Here is a 21,403-nt window from a genome sequence, read left to right on the forward strand (position 1 = left end):
AATTCTTCACTTTCTCGTATTCTAGTTTGTGAACAGCAATCTCAACTTTATTCAGGGGCCCAAAATTTGGTGTTTCGTATTTTCTGAGCTCAGAACTTGCCAGTAGTACCTCAACCTTTTCTATGTTAGTAATCCAATCTGTTAAAAGCTCGGCAATTTGATTCCATTCAAATGACAATTCATCGTAATCAGCTATAGGGAAGTGAATAACAAAAGTTTTTTTCAGTAATCTTTGTGCCCTTGTCAATAACAATTTACGCTGTCTTCCGCTACAACTTTTCGTTTTTTGTGATTTGGTAACCAAATGTCTATTCTGTATTAACTCTGCAAGTTCAAATTCGTTTATAATGATGGCTGCAGGCATATAGATCTCAATGAACGTGGATACGTTAATACACTCATCTAAAGAAATTTTTTCATCTTTTATGGCGTATATATTTTGCATGATTTCACTTAATGAGAATTTATCTTCAGGAAAAACACTGACGTTTTTATCTATCCCTACATATGGAATAAAATCTTGTACCTCAAAGCCCCTTTCAAAATTCAATGAATTTATGATTCTGCACAGACACCAAGCCCAGCAGTATGTTTCATGGTATTTCTTGTCGACTTCTTTGTGTTCATCGCTGCAATAAGCTATGCATAGACATTTCCTGCAATAGTAATGTTTCGAAGGTCTTTTAAAACAAACTGTGCAAACCCAGGGTAGCATGCATATTTGTTGTTCGTACTCTGAGAGAAGAGAATGATGTGGCAAAGATCTCAGTTTAGCCATTTGTGAGAGGAGTTCAATCCTATACCTATAAAACGATCTGGAGTTAATTTCCTCAGGGAAAGGAACTTTCTTCTTGATTTTCTTCAATGCAATACAGGTTGGTTTGTGGAATGTCCAATCTTCTATCTGATGTTGTTTAGAACAATAGGTGACAGATTCACACATTCCACATTTCCTAAGATTCTTTGAAGAAAAGCAGGAGTTACAACGGTTAGCATAGTACATTCTACCCAAATGTTCCCATTTATAATTTTCGAGATTATCAACGGAATTTCGTTCCATTTTGATAAATTATACAAAAAAAAAACCGAAAACTTTACGGAATATAAAAATTCAGAACGATCATAAGAATCGAACACGTCAAATAAAATAAAATAACAACAATTATAAAAAACTTCGAGACGGAATATCACAGATATCAGTGTTCTTCTTTATGGCATCTTTGTAAATTAAAATATGATGATACATGGGCGTAGATTGTGAGTGGAATTGTGGTCAATTAAAATTTTGATATTATAGAATCGAGTTTTTTCTACTAACTCTGCTCTATCATTTCTTTACAATGCCAATCATTTTTGAGTTTTGAGCTGAATACCTATCATCTCAAAAGACAAAATTCGATTCACTGATGACGAACCAGTCAACTTTTTAACATTGAAAATTGACTCCATTAAGTTGAAGCTTTCATGGATTTGATTTTTTCTTACAAAAGAAGGATAGGAAATATGCAGTTTAGAAGAGCATTAAATAATCTCTCATTGAGAAGAAATATATAGAAAATGAAAGGTTTAATTTTCAAAATTTCTTTTTATACTCCTCTTCCAATACCATGTGATGAATTGAAATAAATAGGTTCAAATCTTCTCAAAAAATTGATGGTTAGTAATTATTTTTGCTGCAAAGCAAATACAATTACATTTTCTAGGAAGATTACGTCATTTTGATTTAAATTAATTCGTAGTTTGAAAGAATTCATGAATTCTATCAACTAGAATGAAACACAATAAATTATACAACACAGCCCAGACAATTTTTCGATGCGAATTATTCAGTTCAGTTCTTTGATATGGTAATGAAAGTTTGTGATGTGAATGATACAAATAACGAAAACAACGGGTTGAGTGTATAAGTTCTGCAAAAATCACAGATGGCAAATGAGGGGCAACGCCGACAAAGCGGATAGGTAAAGGAAAATAATAAATCTCGGACATAGATATACATACTCGTAAGTCGTAGTACAATAAAAGTGCTCATCTTGATAGCTATAATAAACCGTAAAACAGTCCGATTTTTTACTGCCGTGTCGATTTCAAAGGAAAGTAAAGTTCATTTTATGGAGAAATCTTCATTAATAACCATTTAAAGTTTCATGCGTAATGTTGAATGGTCTTAAATTATCTAATAATTTCGTAACTCTATAGATCCTACGTAGTTGAGATTTTGCAAGTATAAATATAATATAATAATATTTAGCTTTATACAAAATTTCGTGTTGACCGCGCCATTAAAGTAAAAAAAAATAAAAATTGAAGCATTAAACAAAAAAAAATTTAAGAGAGAAACAATGATATGAAGTCAGGAGCTTTTGAACGCTCGTCATTTATGGGCCATTCGCACCCATGGAACCAACAGATATTTTTTTGTATTTTTTACAACACACAAGTCAGAATAGCGTAAAAGAGTTGGTGTGATCGAGGAACGAGTGCTCAAAAATGTACTGTATCCATTGTAATGATCGAGAATTTTGTCGTAAACTAAAAGTGCATGCAAATAAGGAATGTCACAATGTTCTTCTGATTTTTTCTTATTTTGTAATCAAATGCATATGATACCTAGATATTCTATGAGAAAAAGGTAATAATAAACTACTGTTAAGGTTTTATTTTTCTGTCGAAAATAGATTGATTACAAAATTGAAAATATTTTTCCAAAATTTTCATATGGCTAGTAGATATCTGTAAATGAATAAATGAAATACATGTATGTGTATCAAATGTAAAATATTTTACTTAAATTTTAACCTTAAATTATAATATACCTAATACTGGCAAACAATTAATTAATAAGCATTATATAAAGACCCTATATCTTCATACAATGGTATGATTAATTTCAATATTGCCTTAGTAAGGAGTTATAAGAATTAATAAAATATATGTATATGCATCTAATGTCAAAGATTTTACTAAAATTCTTACCTTAAAAATTATAATATACCTAATATTCATCAATACTTCCTGGCAAGCAATTAATTAATAAGCATTATATAAAGATCCCATCTTCATACAATGGTATAAGTAGTTTCAATATTGTCTCAGTAAGAAGTTATAAAATTTTTCATGATTCAAAAATTTAGGATAAACATAAATAGAACAAACATATTCGGTACGTACATTAGTAAGTATATAAACAAACCTTCGAAAACGAATTAGGTAAAAATTTAAATTGTTGGAATAAAACTGAGTTAACTTTTCATATAAATACTGTACAATCGATTTCTTACGTAGACTGTCATAAAATCCACCCAAAGTCTATAAGGTTTCGATTCCAGAAAGAAACTTTCTTTAAGATTTGCAAGACAATTTACATTTTCTTTCTTGGAAATGATTTTTTGAAGCGCATCGAATTTTCTAGAACCACCGGATGAGAAAACAACTGGAACATTTTGGTACTTGAAAATCGTCTCTAACTGAGCTTCTGTAAATGGAGTTTCTGATTGTCGTAATATCCGTGTCCATTCGAAGAAAACTACAATGTCAGGAATTGGCAGATCTTCAGCTTCATAGTAACATACTGGATACACTATAACCTCGATATTATCGAGACTCTGGTCGTACTCTGGTATGGTTTTGTTTTCGAGGAACGGACCAACCAATATTACTTGTACTTTATCAATATTGATGAACCAGTCAGTTAACAAACGAGCGATCTTGTCCCATTCGTAAAATAATTCTAAGTCATTAGCTATACCCAAGTGGATGGTCAAGGTGGAATTTTTCTTCTGCAATCCAAATTTTTCTCTTTTTCTCGTCGGCAATTTCGATTTTAAGTACCGTTTCCTTACACAGCCAGAGTTCTCCAGTACGTGTATGATAAAAGCTGCAGGAGCGAAAGGATCTAAGAAAACCATCATATTTACGAACTCCTCTTCAGTGTCCAATGCTCTTGATTCCTTCTGTATAAGCATGCCCACATCAAACAAACTGTCAGGGAACTCCTTAATGTTGCGGTTGATAGGTTGGTAAACGTAGTTTATGGCTTTGTTCAATTTGAAACCGTTTTCCATCCCTAGAGAATTGAAAACCTTGCACAGTTCGAGTTTCCTACACTGCTTGTTGTGTACTGCCTTGTCCTGAGCACTGTGTTTTTCGCTGCAATAGGAGACAGACAAGCATTTTTGGCAATCGATTGTCACATGCTGACTGTAGCAGATTGCACATACCCGGGGTAGAAAGCAAATTTCTGTTTCGTGCAGGCTTAGCTCCCGATAAGGTTCCCAATTACGATATCGTCTCAATTCCGACAAAAGTTCGTGTCTATATTGAAAGAATTCAACGCCGGTGCATGCTTTTGGGTATGCCACTTTTTTTTTTACTTCGTTAAGAGCGATGCAGGTCGGTTTATGGAATTTCCAGTCTTTGAGCTGGTGTTCTTTGGAGCAGTAACTTACTGAGGAGCATTGTGAGCATTTCTTCAATGGTATCTTTACGTCGAAGCAATAATTACATACGTTTCCATAGTATACTCTGTTGCGATATTTCGATTTATAATTTTCGAGAATTTTTTCGTCACAATTGTGTTTTCCTAAGGAATTGTTTAATTTGATCATTGTTAGTTGTTGGTCAGAAGCAGGTTAAAAATTGAAAATTTGATCAACACATGGAAAACAAGGGAATTAATATGTAAGAAAAAATTTATTATCTACTTACTTGTTTACTCTTATGGATTTCTGTGTTCTTGTTTTTCCTGCTTTTTCTAAAACTAATATGTTTGGAAATTCATGAATAGAATAATACTGTTGAAAAATTAATAGAACAAAAAGATATTTCTATTTATAAATACTTACTTAGTAAAATAACGGATATTTATTTGAATATTTCTTCACAAGTAGTTCAAATTACTTCATCCAACATATATTTTAACACTAAGTATTAAATTATCTACTTGTTATAATATCGTATGAATTATGTACTATAATTCTAAGTTATTCAGCAAAAATTTCATCACTCAATTATTATTCAATTTTATTCATCAAATTTTACATACATACAGTGTATCCACTTGGAATGGTAGCACCCTTAATTTCTCGGCCTGCATGCAAAATCAGAAAAATGAAAAAAGAAGTAGAGGTTACCGCATATTTTATTTGGGAAAGTGTACTCCTGACAAATTGGCTGAATTTTTGATATGTTTTAGTTATATTCCAAACAAGAAGATCTACAACCAAAAATTGTTCATAAATTCTATTCTACACTTTATAAAGGGTGTTTTTTTTAGAGCTATAGAACTTTAAATTGCAATAAAACAACGATGGATCATTCGATTGACATGAATTTTATTTATCCGCAAGATAATCTTGTGGCATTACATTTTAAATATGATTTCTGGCATATGACCGCCACGGTTGGCTCGGATGTAGTCCAATCTGGACGTCCAATTTTCGATTACTTTTTCCAACATTTGTGGCCATATATCGGCAATAACACGGCGAATGTTGTCTTCCAAATGGTCAAGAGTTTGTGGCTTATTCGCATAGACCAATGACTTCACATAGCCCCACAGAAAGTAGTCTAGCGGTGTTAAATCACAAGATCTTGGAGGCCAATTTACAGGTCCAAAACGTGAAATTAGGCGGTCACCAAACGTGTCTTTCAATAAATCGATTGTGGCACGAGCTGTGTGACATGTTGCGCCGTCTTGTTGGAACCACAGCTCCTGGACATCAGGGTTGTTCAATTCAGGAATGAAAAAGTTAGTAATCATGGCTCTATACCGATCACCATTGACTGTAACGTTCTGGGCATCATCGTTTTTGAAGAAGTACGGACCAATGATTCCACCAGCCCATAAAGCGCACCAAACAGTCAGTTTTTCTGGATGTAACGGTGTTTCGACATACACTTGAGGATTAGCTTCACTCCAAATGCGGCAGTTTTGTTTGTTGACGTAGCCATTCAACCAGAAGTGCGCTTCATCGCTAAAATGGACGTAATGCGCGATACGTATTCCGCACAGAACCATTATTTTCGAAATAAAATTGCACTATTTGCAAGCGTTGTTCAGGCGTGAGTCTATTCATGATGAATTGCCAAACCAAACTAAAAATAAATCACTTGACAGCTGTTTAATCGGTCGCCTACTTGAACAGTAATGTCAACTTAAAGTTATATACCTCGAAAAAAAAACACCCGTTGCAACATTACATTCGAAAAATATACGGAGTGTTACGGAATATTATATTAGAAATGTTTCGTAATGAAAAATATTTTGTGACCATCATAATTTCTAGGCATCTAGAAAATTCCACCACATAAAATCCTGAATACCTAGTATCGAAAAAGTTTACATAAGGTCAAAATTAACAGTGCTGTGCCTGAAGTGGCGATGGGACACAGTAACAAAGCCTACACAGAATAGAACCGGTCCTCCTCGTAAAAGCTTTTGACAGATCTCACAGGAATTAGGAGAGTCGGGATAGAAACATAAAAAACAAATCTTAGCTTCTAAGTGATGTATTCTAACAAGAGCGTAGAAATGGGGGTTCTGGGGGTACGACGCTCTAGTGCGCCGAGCCCAGGGGTGACACGCACCTCACTGGAAAGCAGCTAAAATGAACCGATACTTACTCTTTTTACTTTTCTTTAAAATCGACACGGTAGCAAAAAATCGGACCCTTTTACGGTTTATGATTTTATTATCGCTTTCAAGATTATTACTTTTATTGCATCGAATTGACTATACAGGGGGTTTCTTAATTGGAGGTATAAACGAAAACGATAGATTTCTTGGATCATTTCAAGAAGTAAAGTCCGGAAACGATTTGGTTTCGAGATACAAATGTTGAAATTCAAGTTTTTTTCTCGTAGCACCTTCACACAAGATATTTGACTTGAATTTGGCATAGATATTCCAATTTTAAGTTTTTATCATGTTCAATGCAAATCTATAGGGTGATATTTTTTCTGGAAGAGGGCTTGCTCCTTTCCACCACAACTTTTTTTTTGTAAACCACTGGTGGTTAAGAATAAATGTAAAGAGAAACTGTGGTCCAGTACTACACTTTATGGTTTCTTGTCGGTTCTTGTCAAACAATTCTTCAGTAATCCTCAGGAGAATTCGAATTATTATAAGATCCAGTGAGTTGTGATGAAAAAATAATTAATTATAAGTTTTGGTATATACCCAATCTGTTTAGCAGATCAATAAAGATTCGATAAACTGTTATACGCATCACAAAATAGTAGGACTACAAGAAACACTCTGTATATCGAAAACAAAGAATTCGTGGTACCATGTATAGGGCATTCTATTCTTAAAATTATTCAAGGAATTTTTCATTTTTCTTCTTACCTCCAATTTAGTAACAATCGAATGATATGACCATTCGAATCAAAAAAATGCTATTATTTCGGGTAAATTTTGTTTCAAACTTCGTTATCAAACTTTTCTCAGATATTAGTAAACGTTGTATTGAAAAAAAAAGTTTTTCGATTACATCCCCCCAAGAAAAAAAGATCTAGGCCCTTGCATTCTAAGAAATAATTTATCAAAGGAAACTAAACTTATGCTCACATGCCTCAGATATTTGGCATTGTTTACTGATACAAAATTTCAGTCATTATTTTGCATTTTCAGAGATTAATAACCCAGAAACAAATTTTTCACATATTCAATTCAAAATCTTGTCATAAAATAAATAAGCAACTTTTTACTTTTTAGTAATGAAAAGCATTTTCTTTAAAATTATAATTCAGTTCTTCAGATCGGTTCACATTGATATAATCACATTTTTCAAAAAATATATTTCATATTAAAATATGATCTCACACAAAAATCATAAGATATATTCTAACTATAGGTCAGTCAAATATAGGTATATTCTATTGAAATCACTAATAATATTGAACCATAACTTGCTTTTTTGAGAAATATTATATCCTATTAAAAATTAAAAACACATGATCAGATGAGTCATCGTACAAACAAATAACAAAACAATACAAAACTAACAACAGTTAAAAGTATTAAATTGTGGGTCAGTTTTTTCTTTTAAATACAACACTGAGTTCATTGTAGTGGCGACATTCGAAACCGTATCTATTAAAACATCTTAAACATCTAAATTCATTATACTGATTGACTTCAACATTTTTAATTTTTTCAACATTGTTAACCATAAATGGCAATGCGAATAGTTGGTCGAAAAACGCTCTAAACGGAGTTGTGATTATCACTGGTACATCCTTATGTTTAAATATACTTTTTAAACTATCTGGATCATTTAGCTCAGTGAAACTATTCATCTTAGGATATCCAATATTGAACATGACAATTACATCAGGGCGCTCTAAACGGTCGACCACGTTCTTGTACTGCGTTGGATACATTTCACAATTGACGAAATCGCCCATTTCTCCAAAATCTGGCAGTGGACATCCAGAGAGATCTTCGCCAACCAATATTATTTTGATACTATATACGTTTATTATCCAATCCAGGAACAATCCAATCAAGTTGCCCCATTTCACCTGTAGTAGTTCATAATCACTAGCAACTACAAAATGAATGACTAAACAACCACTATACTTATCTCTTGCGTTTTTCGCTCGAGATTTGTCAATCACTTTCACTAATTTTTTTTCCGGCAACCAGTTGTATTTCCGATTGGTGATGATGTTGAGCGAGTCAAGTATTGAAAGGATGGTGCCTGCAGGTGCGAAACGGTCTGAGAAAATACCAAGACTGAAGATGTGAGCAATAAGTGTTGGCGCCCTCAATTGTTTCTGAACGATTTTCATCAGACCGGTTATATCCTTCGGAAAATGCCTTTGTTTCGGCCGAATAGGAATGTACTTGCATTTTGTCGGAACCATTTTGAATCCTCGTTCGTATCCCAGTGAAGAAAACATTCTGCATGAACCAATCTTTTCACACTCTAGCTTATGCCTCTCTGCGTCCTTTTTTTTGTGTTCCTCGGAGCAGTAAATAACAGCGCGACACATAGCACACCAATTACTTAAATTTTTTTTCGTGAAACAAACAATACAAACCCAAGGCACCATACACAATTCTCTTTGATAATGTGTCAAACGATTTGTATTCAGATATTCCTTCATTGTTTCGATAAAATTGAGGTTCCTTTCGTAGAAAGCTTCTGCGCTGAGGTCTTCGGGAAATGTACGGGTTTGTAAGAGTTTACACAATTGTTCATGGTCTAGTCGATCTTTTTTTCGATGCAAGTCACAACAGTATTTAACTTCTTCGCATACGCAAGGTTCCACTTGAAATTGTGAGAAGCATAATTTACATGCATTTCCAAAGTGAACCCGTTGGACCTCATTACCTCCAATTAGATATTGCAGATCTTTCAGTTCTTGTATCAGTCTGCTGTTCATGGTTTTATTTTTACTTGAAATTTATTCGAAATAGGGACACGCCAAGTCAAGAGATGTACTAAGTCTGTAATACCCAGTCTGCGTTTCACTGAACATGTGTGAAAAAATATCCAAATGAAAAAGCAGTTTAAAAAACGTGTATCTATATTATCGCATATATAGTATTGCGCTGTACGGTTTTTTGAATTTCTTGTTGAACATAGAATGATTTCTGAAACAATAAATTGGAGAGCACTGACGTACAAAATGTGAAGGTTTTGTTTATTTCACATCCACGGTATTAATGACCCTTATAAATTATAGTATACCGGGTGATTTTTCAAATTTGAATCAGTCAAAAATCTCGAAAAGAATAGTATATTCTAAAACAAGTTGCAGAATGGGCTCCTATTCCAATACGAATGCGAAATTCGAAAACGAGCGACGAAGGAGCGAGTTTTGGAACGCATGAGTGTTGGAATTGCCTTCTGGAACGAGTATTAGACGATATTTTCTCTATTTCAGACAAGTTTTGCGAAATATCGATGAAATTCAATGAAAAATTCAGATTATATATCCTAGTGATTTTTGTATTGTATCTTGGCAGTTGGTGTTACTGTTACGAAAATTGACAGATTACGGAATTTGAATATGAATCGTATGTTTCGAATTTAGACATAATTTACAATTACCCATTAAATTCGTGAATTATGTCTGACGAAATCGATTTAACACTACCAGAATTAAGAGAATTTGCGAATAATGTAGCAAATCAGTTCACTATATCCCCAATTTATATTATATTGACAATTATTGACGTTTGTTGAATTTTGATAGGATTGGAAGTCAGCATAGACAACCACAAAACGAAAAATATATCTGAAAACGATGCTGTAATGAGTTCATTACAGCACTGTTTTTAGAACTGTAATGAACTCATTACGATACTGAAATAGAGAAAGCATCTTACGATCTCACGAAAAAATGTTTCGAGATAAAATTTATGGTTTTGAGGGGGAAGTTCACTCATGCCTGAACCTTTTTCATTTGATTCCCTCTAATGAACCCCTTTTTTTATTACAGATTCGAATTGAACTGCAAAAAGTACAAAAGTTTTGTGCGAACAATTTTTCACAATTCGTAGCAGATGGCTCTGTAATCGTTTTGCGTCTGATCGACCTTAATGATTAAGAGGGTTTACCACATAGACCTAATATCAATTGGGATTTCTGTTTTTGTCAGAACCTAAAGACACAATTTGGTTTTTCGCAGTGCATCAGTTGAAGAATATCTTCTTTCGGCCATAACTCCAGAACGCCTGAAATTATCGCTTTGCGACCTTCAGGTTTTTTCATGCAAATTTGATGGAACTTCTGTTTCTGTTAAGTAAATCCTATCATTACATTTGAAATTTCGGAGTAAAATGAACAAATCAATGAACTTCTGACTTAGCGCCCCCTATCGAAAGCAGCAAATGCAAATTTATCATGAGTATATTTTGTCCTCAATCATCAAGATATTATCTCTTAGACGAGATCTAATTTGCTCAAAAATGTTGAGCCAAACTGAAGTTAAAGGCATTTCAATCAGTCAGATTTCTCCCTTTCTCCTAACTTTATTTGATGTCGTAAAATCGAAAGTGGCAATTCAAAAAGAACGAGAACTTTCCAAGGATTACAGTGATTATTTTTTTCTTCAACTTTATATGAAACATTTTCGAGTGAAATTCATTTTTCTACTCGACGATAGCTATTATGCCCCCTAGCGGTAGAGGTATGAACTTCAAAACAATTTCCAGTGTGTTTTCATGTACACTTTAGTGGTAAAAGTTTTTACCGCAAAAGTCTCTACGATGAGTGGATCCTGAGATATAGCCGCTCACCTCGTTTATTTACCCACCCTGTACATGCTTTTAGCGGTATTTTCGACAATTGGTTTTCCAGTACCTTTTTGACATCGAAATTACCGGAACGGAATCGACGGAACCATAATTGCGCGTGATTGGCTGTTGCACTATCTGGACCATAAACACTATTTACATTGTCAGCCGCCTGCCTTGCATTTATCGCAGAAAAACTCTAAGAGAATGTTATAACGAATCGAAAAGCATGCAAAAATATAGGGTGTTCCATTGAAAAAATATCATTCTATGAAATATTATGACAACGCGACTGTCAATTTTTGTTTTGTTTTCGGCATCGAGAAGACCACTAAATATGCTACCAGTTTGCCCATTTAACCGACACCGTAGCATCAATAATAACGGAGTTGGCAATGGTGCCGACTTAATTTGGAACACCCTGTATAATAATTTATATATTTTTTTTAAACTTTCGAACTGCGGGTTCATGAATTTTCTTTTAAGGAGCCTCTGCTATTCCTCTCAGGAATCTTTTCAATTTCATTTGAAATCGTATTTTTAAACTTGAAAACACTAAGTCAAATTGATCAAAGGATGTTTTGCCGAATCCATCAAGAGCCCCAAATTTTTCAATAGAACGATACTATCTATAATAAAAAGGCGACACTATTCTTAAAGATGCATTTAGTACCTAGTTGTATTTTCATAACCAGTTGAATTGAAAGCACCTTTCCGATTTCAATAAAATTGGCGCTTAACAATTTTTTATTTTACTATAAAGACATGGTATTTTCACTAAGAAAAAATTTTTTTCAACAAGTACCAATTGAAAATAAATTCAAAAAACAGTTATCTCTAGAATTACTTTAACCAAGTTAGCGCCCTGGCAAAATGTCCGGTAAGCCGGTCCTGGCAACGGCCCTGCTGTTCGAGAGTTAACGTTCGTACAATTCTTGGATTCCGAATACAAAATTTCCGCTAATGATGTACAGGGTGTTTTACAAGATGTAACATAAAAATATTTTTTTTCCAGTCCGGATCTGCGCTATCGACAAGTCACTATAATAAGTGAATATTGGTAATTGCCTTGGACTCATTTTTTGTGTATTTTGTGCTTCACAGACATTTCACTAGACCATCCAAATACACAGCAGTTGTGAGTATTAGCAGATGTTACTTGGGAATTTTACGAAAAGGAGTAGTAAAGAAAATACTGGTATTATACTGGTCAACTAAAAATTCTAATGAAAACAATATTTACAAAGGTAAATGAGGTTGTAGTTACAGAAAAAATATAATGTCATCTATCTCTTATCTCCAATGAATTAAAGCTTTTTATCCTCAAGCACTTTGAGCTATGGGAGACCTTTTAATTTATTGGAGTTAAGGGAAAAAATCAAATTAATATTCTACAGAAAGACATAGAATATAGAATCAATGAATTCAATATTAGAAGATAAATATCTTTCATATCTCTTTGTGACAAAAAATAGTAAATACTTAATATATTCGGCTAATAATCTCAGCAATCGATGCCATTATTATAAAAAAAAAATACTTCATATTTTACATGAAAAAAAATTTTTTTCAGACCAACTTATTACTTTAATAACTTTCTAGAACACAGGGTCTTCTTGCTCATATAATTTCTGATACCTGAGTTTTGTTCTCATTATATCGTCATCACTAGCTTCAATTTTTGAAGGGGGTATCAAAGCTCCTGCAACATATCGCCCTTCATAACTTAAAAAGTTGAATGTTGGACAAGCTTTAGTTGTTGGCAAAATTTCTACAGCCAAGTTATACTTTCTCATAAATTTCAGGATATTGAAGGATTTGGGAAGTTTATCCGTGTCATCCCCTAATCCAAGGACAATTAAATCAACTTTCGGTTCTAGCACAGTGAACAGGCTCAATGATTCTTCATTGATTTCTGACGCATCATTTATGTTCCATGATATAACAGATCTAAAATAAAAAAGTTTTTTAATGTGAATTGATATGAAACTTCGATGCAGGTTTTACCTAGGAAAAATTATCATTGGACCTAACACCGTGAAATTATTATTCAGTCTGAAACCAACCTAGAGAATATTGTTGAATAAGTATACAAAAAGTTGAGATATAAGAAAATGATAAATAATTTGCACATTTTATGGCAGAAATATAATATGAACAATTTTAGTATTGAGTAACTTTTCGTTATTGTGTTTTTTCAATGACTGCATTCAAATTGAAAATTATTCATTTTATTATTCAAGTATAATCCGAGGTTCATACAATGCAATTTCACTTACTTCACTATAAGCATCTATCATGAGACCATTATCTGCCTCTGAATTCAATATTGTTGTTATAGTTTTTTCGCCATAAGATTTTCGGGGAACTGATTGAAAAAAATTACTGAAAACAAAGAATTATTACTGATGAATGATAAACATGTAAAAATTGCAGTTACCGTTTCAAAATACGAGGTATTTGATTATTTCTAGCCAACAATCTGAGAATAGAAGAATTCATTTTATTTTGGATCTTTTCTAACTTGGCTACCAATTAGTACATAAGTTGTGTTTATTTTTATTATAAATAATTTAATAAGTCTCAAAAAGCAGTGAATGCATGTAATTGTTCATAATTTTTAAACATTTCTGGGAATTCCTTCTCTTATTCAATAAATACAAATTTTTCTCGGCCCTTTTTTAGCTAGGTTAAGGGCTAGAAAGAGAGTTTGGCCACAGAGTAGTATTTGGTTAGGCTACAGAGACAGATTATAATATTTTTTAAGATCTTTTGGCAGTTTGTTTGCCTTGGAAATAATGAAATATCATATATTGGATGGAAGAAGGAGAAAATTGTATTTTTTGCGGAGCCACTGAGTTCGGAGTGGAGAAATGTATTGTTTTCCATCAAATTTACAAAACTTGGGTTCTGTGCCAGAAATCAGAATGTTAAAAATATTACTGTTCTGTGTTTGAGATTGTCAACTTGACCTTGACAGTTTGAAAATATTAAATAGCTGAAGAAAAGGAAAAATCAGACATAATAAATAATAATTGTTTACACATAACGTACCTTCTTGGGATCAGATCAGAATCAGAAGGAATCCTCACTTCCAAAGAAGTTATTAAAAATTCGTACAAACAACTATCATTATAGATATTAGGTATCTATACATTGTACTATATAATAACATTGTATAAAGAAGTTCTTTATACAATGATACTAATAAAGTATCCTCACAGCAATAAAATATAAATATTTATTTTATTACTCTGAGGAATGATCGTTTTATGTATAAATCAAGAAGAAAATTACATATATAACTCGAATGATGTTTCGAGAGGCAATCATGTTGCAAAATAACTCTATAATTTTTTATTGATAGAGAACTTTTATGTTGCTAATAAACGATTGCATGTAATAATTATCAAGTGAGAAACAGCCAAAATGTTGCCCTTTATTGATAACCTTATATTTTCATAATTAAAAACGTCCAAAATCTTCAATGAAAAGGATGCGCTCTTTGCATAATTATTATTTGTTTATTCGATCTGCCTACATGCACACTAATAGCGTATTCGACTGGCTGCAATAGTGCGAATTAATTCGAATTTTTGTAGTGCTAAATTACATATTTAGCTCGAATTAATTCGAACTGGTGCAGCCAGTCGAATACGTTATTAATTCAATATTTTGAAAAATTTTGTATTCTAATTTGAAAGGTGCATACTTGTTGTAGGAAACCTATTCAAAATATATATTGACTGAAATAGTTTAAGTCAAGGATATGACTTTAGAAACAGTACATATTGACAAAATTTGTAGAACTTGTCTATCAGAAGAAAATGTATCTAAATCTGTCTTTAGTGTAGATGAATACAATGGTGAAAACATTAGTTTATTACAGATGCTGCAGTCTTACACCAATATTCAGGTAAAAAAGCTGAGTCACTTATTTCCATTTTTACATTTTGAATTTTAGATTTTGGAAAATGATGGCTTGCCTAGTCAAGTATGCGATCAATGTGTTGATTACATTAATAAAACCTATTCATTCAAAGGAATATGTGAACGATCAGACTTAACACTAAGGCAGATACTAGGGAAAATATATACTGAATCACCAAATAAAATGAAACATCAGAAAAGCAACACTTTGGACAATTCAGATGAAATAAGTGAAAAATTGGATCAGATAGAAAAGCCAATCGATCCATCTTGTGACATAAAACTGACTAATTTGAGTAGTATTTCATTAGAATCAGATTTACTAGATATTAAAATTCTTGAAAACTTTGAGAGAAATACTTCAGAAGATATGCCGGAAATTAGTGCCTCCTTAAACAACAGAATTGCTGGTGAGTATTGAATAAAAAATAGTTCAAATGAGAGTTCAATGAATTTCAGGTAATTTTCAGAATAATTCTAGTAATCATGAAGTAGATCAAATAGAGTCGACATTGAATGGAGATATTGATGGTTAGTATCTCAGAATATGCTTAAATTGAATTAGTTATTACATATTATGTACACGAATAAAGATAGCCAGCTTTGTGATCGTGTATATCTCAAAAATATTTTTAGTTGATTGTGGTTATTCTACTATCAAAACAAAATGTGAAACAGTATTAGAAAAAAATGAATGTAGGAGTTTATGTCCCGATGAATATATTGGTCCAATTCAAGATGAAACAAGTCAACCTCTTTATTTATGTGAAAATTGTACTAGCTGCTTCACTACTAAGGAAGATCTTGAGGTAATAAATAATCAATATTAAAGATGAAATAATTAAGTGGATTCTGAGCAAATTATGAGTCATTTCAAAGGTTTTGTATGTAATATTTTTTTTAGAATCATATGTCTATTCACTTGGAAATTCCGACTGCTATGAAAGCCAAGAAAACTCATATTTGCAACAAATGTCAACAACCATTTTCTAGTGCCAGTACATTGAGTCGCCATATGAAAGTAAGAATATCCGTAATTACGAATACAAAATTAAATTATTAGATATGAGACAGCATTGATTGTTAGTATAAGTAATTGTTATCTTGATTTTAGTTTATCTTTTTCAATAATTAATTTCCATTGTGTCAAATTTTTACTTGATTCCACTAAAATTCCAATTTGAGAGTATATCGATTAATTAATTTAGTAGTTTTTAATTTGTTTTTCATTATAGGTTCATGATGGCACAAAAAAACATCTCTGCAATGAATGTGGTAAAGGTTTCTCAAGGTCAGATGATTTAGCCCGTCATATCAGAACTCATACAGGGGAAAAGCCTTATTCCTGCAAAATCTGTTCTAAGTCTTTTGCCCAGTCATTCAGGTTATTAGAACACACCAGAGCCCATGCTAATGAAAAGTCTTTCCAGTGTAAAACATGCGGAAAAGCATTTTCAAGATATACAAGCCTAGCAGTTCACTCTAAAACACATCTAAAGCTCAAAACGCATGTTTGCAGCCTCTGTGGTAAAAGGTGAAATATTTTCTACTAGAAAGTTTATAAATTGCTCTGCAATTGCAAGGATTTTGAGCATGAGTGAATGTCATAATTTTTCGAATTGAATATTTTCAGAATATTAACATTTTTGCATCATTAACACATCTATTGATTTTCAAGGCTTTGTGGTTCTGGATCTTTAGCAATGCATATGAAGACCCATACTGGACTCAAAGATCACATTTGTTCTTTTTGTGGGAAAGGGTTCACTACTTCCAGTAATCTAATTATTCATAAAAGAACCCATACAGGTACTAGAATATTTTCATTCGAATTGGAAAAAAGTCTGTTGTGAAATGATAATTAATCAATACTCCTCTTTAGAAAGTAATTTATTTCATTGTGTTTTTCTTTTGCTGGAAATGACGCTTTTCTATCTCTTTTTGAAGCCAAAATCTTGAGCTTGTTTTAATTCACCTCGATAAATTAATAGTTATCAAATAGAGACCATTTGAAATGATATTTACTATTAATAAACTGGAATTAATGGAATCACTTTTTATGAGCAGGAGAAAAGCCTTATGTGTGCTCAACTTGTGGTAAAGCTTTCCCAGACCCTTCCAGACTAACGGTACACCAAAGATCACATAGTGGTGAGAAACCATATGTATGCCAGTACTGCAATCATGGGTGTGTCAGTTCTTCACAACTGAAAAAACATGTTAGAATTCATACTGGTGAGAAGCCTTATAAGTGTGATATGTGCACAAAGGCCTTTCCCAGAAGTGAAGATCTGAAATTACATCGTAAAACTCATAATGGTGAGCCAAATAAGCTCTTTATAGTTCTCTGGACAAATAGTACATGATAAATAGTTATGATACTAGTATGTAAATGAACCTTACACATGGACAATAATTTTCAGGACACAAGTCAAAGTTCAGTGATCTCGACATTGCAATCACATTAATGGCACTTATGCACATCCCTGATAGGCTTTAACTCATTTAACAATATTTGAAATGAATTTCAGATCAGAATAATGTACCTTTCAATTATTTTTCAATGCTTATTTCATAGTTCATATACCAAAATTGTTGCGGTTCACAGAAAATACTTGTTTCAAATTTGAATGTTAGCTGATGAACCAAAATTGATATCAGAAAAATTTGAAAATTCTTATTATAAGGAAAATCTGAAAAATCAATACAATGGATTAGGAAGAAATAAATTCAGAACAAAAAGTTCAAAACACGGCATGCTTTATTAATTTTTAGATTTCACACACTTTCTAGGTTATTGAACTCGGATTATGTGCAGATATAATAAAAGAGTATCTAAATGGAGCATCCAATGCCAATAAATTCATGTCCGTTATTCACATTAAACATACTTGCATATCTGTCAAAATAATACCACTACTCTTTGCCTATTTATTATTTTGAACAACTCAAATTAAATTAAAAATGTATGTTGGCAGGTTATCGAGATTACATATGCGTATGCTGTAACAAAGGATTCTATCAAGCATCAACATTGAAAGTTCATTTGAGGATACACACAGGAGAAAAACCTTATAGTTGTACAGTTTGTAAAAAATCATTCTCACAAACAGGCCCCCTTACTATTCATATGAGAAGAACTCATAACACTGAATTATGAATATATCTTGAGGTGTATTTTTTATTTATTGTATTATTTCTAGTATTAAATTTTAAAGAAATACGTTTGATATTCGATAATGAACTGAAAAAAAGGCTGATCATTTTCTTTCAAAAATTATTATTCTTGAAAAAATATGGTCACTGTCAATCCATTTATGAAGATGAATAAAATGTACTGATTTATTTTCAATAATAATAATAGCTACTGAAAAGAAATATTCGTGTCTGTTTTATCGAAGAAAAGTCTGAATTGAAAAATAAAACCTTTGAATTCAAAGGGTTAAAATTATTGTGAAAATTAAAAATATTGTGTTAGATACCTATTGGAAATTGCTCAAAAAAATACAGAATGTGTATTCATACAAATTTATTGCTTCTTATTTGAAGTAACCCCTTTTGAAATAATCCTCTAATAATAACAAATTTTCTATCATTTTTAAACACATTCTTAAGATAATCCGAATTTGGGAAGGGGAAAAAATATTACTATACAGTGATATTGTTGAACGATATTGGTGGAGTTTTTGGCTGATAATATGTGGCAGTAATGCTATTATTTTCAAACCTATTGGAATGAAAAGGATTTACGTTGTATATGCAACCCAAAATACTTCCATATTTAATGAAACAGAAATTGGTGGTAGTAAGTGAAATGTGACAAAGCTACTTCGTTATACGAAATTAAAATTATATATGTGATAATATAATCACTTGAAAATTCATCCCGAATGTCATCAGGATCTTATTTACAGGACCACTCTCCTACATAAATTAATCGACAACAATGAAGTCGCAGTAAACTACATCTCATTTAATTTATTATCATTATATGAAGAATAGATAGTAATCCAACCATACGAAGTTTTCATTTGACGATGTGGTCGCGGAGATTAGAAGTCACTAGTGTATTTGTAACGGGTGTTTTTTTTCGAGGTATATAACTTTAAGTTGGCATTACTGTTCAAGGTGGGGACCGATTTAACAGATGTCAAGTGATTTATTCTCAGTTTGGTTTGGCAATTCATCATGAATAGACTCACGCTTGAACAACGCTTGCAAATAGTGCAATTTTATTTCGAAAATAATGGTTCTGTACGGAATACGTATCGCGCACTACGTCCATTTTATTTTGTTTAGCGATGAAGCGCACTTCTGGTTGAATAGCTACGTCAACAAACAAAACTGCCGCATTTGGAGTGAAGCTAATCCTCAAGTGTATGTCGAAACACCGTTACATCCAGAAAAACTGACTGTTTGGTGCGCTTTATGGGCTGGTGGAATCATTGATCCGTACTTCTTCAAAAACAGTCAATGGTGATCGGTATAGAGCCTTGATTACTAACTTTTTCATTCCTGAATTGAACAACCATGATGTCCAGGAGCTGTGGTTCCAACAAGACGGCGCAACATGTCACACAGCTCGTGCCTCAATCGATTTATTGAAAGACACGTTTGGTGACCGCCTAATTTTACGTTTTGGACCTGTGAATTGGCCTCCAAGATCTTGTGATTTAACACCGCTAAACTACTTTCTGTGGGGCTATGTAAAGTCATTGGTCTATGCGGATAAGCCACAAACCCTTGACCAATTTGAAAGACAACATTCGCCGTGTTATTGGCGATATACGGCCACAAATGTTGGAAAAAGTCATCGAAAATTGGACGTCCAGATTGGACTACATCCGAGCCAGCCGTGGCGGTCATATGCCAGAAATCATAATTAAAATGTAATGCCACAAGATTATCTTGCGGATAAATAAAATTCATGTCAATCGAATAATCCATCGTTGTTTTATTGCAATTTAAAGTTCTATTGCTCTAACAAAAAACACCCTTTAGCTGACGGTAATAAAGATTGCATAATAAATTGAATGCCTAGAGTGGAGAAGTACCTCGACAGCAGATGGTTCTGAACCATTTCCGATAGATGGCGCAAAAATTATACGAGATTCGTTCAGTGGCGTGGTTCAAAAGTGGTCGCAATCAATTTTCATGATTATTAAGTTAACACATGAGGAAATGCTTTGGATATGAAACTATAATTATTGAAAATATAATATACAAGGTAGTTATCCGTATTTATTGATTACAACATTTTATGCAATAATTCATCGGGATGGCCTATTAGACTTTTATGGAAAACTAATCATAATTTTGAACTAAAAATTTGCACATTGGGGTTTGGGACAATGATCTTTCTCCATAAAATACTTTCAGATCTCTACAACTTCCGGTTGTACCGGAAACATACTACTACTTCCTCTTTTCAAATGGCACCCCCAGTATATTATTGCATCATTAGATAAAATGTGAGTCCTCATCGCCACAACTTTTTTCATAAGAATCCCATTAATTAGTGAACCGTTGAGTTTTTACCCAAGGTATGGGGTATTGCCGAAATTGTCGTCAAAATAGCTATCTCATGATGCAATAATATACTGGGTGTGCCATTTGAAATGAGGAGTAATAGTTTGTTTCCGGTATAACCGGAATTTGTAGAGATATGAAAATATTTTAGGGAGAAAGATCATTGTCTCAAACCTCAATAAGCAAATTTTCAGCACAAATTATGATTAGTTTTCCTTAAACATCTAATATGGGTATCGCAGCCAGGAGGGTTTAGGGGGTTCAAACCACCAAAAATTCACATCTACAGAAATTGACTTAAAAAAAATCATGAAATATCCAATGCATATTTTCATTATTGAACTCAATGCAAAATCGATTCTATTCAAAATCATCTTGGAGGATCCCAAAGAAGCAATAAAAGCCTAGGGTCTTCCTTAAAGATGTTAAATCACTAATCAATTTCACTAATGAAATTGAAATGTTTTAAAATTTTATCATTTTCCAACGAGTCTACGCTGGAGATCCATAAATCAAGCAAGATCAACACACGTTCCCTCTTTCATTCTATGAAAGGCGATTTAAATTTAATATAGAGATCAATTGATAATACCATATTGACAGAATACTTCATCAGACAAACTGTATTTTCCTAGATTCCACCCCTTTCATCGATAGCTGAACTGATAAATTATGCATTGTGTCAATATTTTC

At 32.7% G+C, this 21,403-nt stretch overlaps 3 protein-coding genes across 3 annotated transcripts; 1 reads left to right on the forward strand and 2 right to left on the reverse strand.

Annotated features, from left to right (window-relative positions):
* Window positions 1-2,644: 2,644 nt before the first annotated feature.
* LOC123678556 lies at window positions 2,645-4,673 on the reverse strand. Its single transcript, XM_045615646.1, has one exon. It carries the CDS (start codon window positions 4,605-4,607, stop codon window positions 3,243-3,245), a length of 1,365 nt encoding a protein of 454 aa, XP_045471602.1. The 5' UTR covers window positions 4,608-4,673; the 3' UTR covers window positions 2,645-3,242.
* Window positions 4,674-12,452: 7,779 nt separating this feature from the next.
* On the reverse strand, window positions 12,453-13,962 carry LOC123678557 (NADH dehydrogenase [ubiquinone] 1 alpha subcomplex assembly factor 3). Its single transcript, XM_045615647.1, has 4 exons — window positions 13,692-13,962; window positions 13,531-13,636; window positions 13,259-13,317; window positions 12,453-13,201 (listed from the first exon to the last, which is right to left on the reverse strand). Exons 1-4 carry the CDS (start codon window positions 13,751-13,753, stop codon window positions 12,850-12,852), a joined length of 579 nt encoding a protein of 192 aa, XP_045471603.1. The 5' UTR covers window positions 13,754-13,962; the 3' UTR covers window positions 12,453-12,849.
* A 260-nt stretch (window positions 13,963-14,222) lies between these two features.
* On the forward strand, window positions 14,223-18,404 carry LOC123678558 (gastrula zinc finger protein XlCGF57.1-like). The gene is made up of 10 exons (XM_045615649.1): window positions 14,223-14,396; window positions 14,973-15,167; window positions 15,216-15,591; window positions 15,641-15,712; window positions 15,818-15,990; window positions 16,086-16,202; window positions 16,417-16,715; window positions 16,860-16,990; window positions 17,249-17,500; window positions 18,160-18,404. The coding sequence occupies exons 2-10, from the start codon at window positions 15,021-15,023 to the stop codon at window positions 18,339-18,341; spliced, it is 1,749 nt and encodes a 582-aa protein (XP_045471605.1). The 5' UTR covers window positions 14,223-14,396; window positions 14,973-15,020; the 3' UTR covers window positions 18,342-18,404.
* The last annotated feature ends 2,999 nt before the right edge of the window (window positions 18,405-21,403 follow it).

The sequence above is a fragment of the Harmonia axyridis genome, chromosome 4 (genome assembly GCF_914767665.1).
Source record: "Harmonia axyridis chromosome 4, icHarAxyr1.1, whole genome shotgun sequence".
In the NCBI taxonomy this organism is placed as follows: Eukaryota; Metazoa; Arthropoda; class Insecta; order Coleoptera; family Coccinellidae; genus Harmonia; species Harmonia axyridis.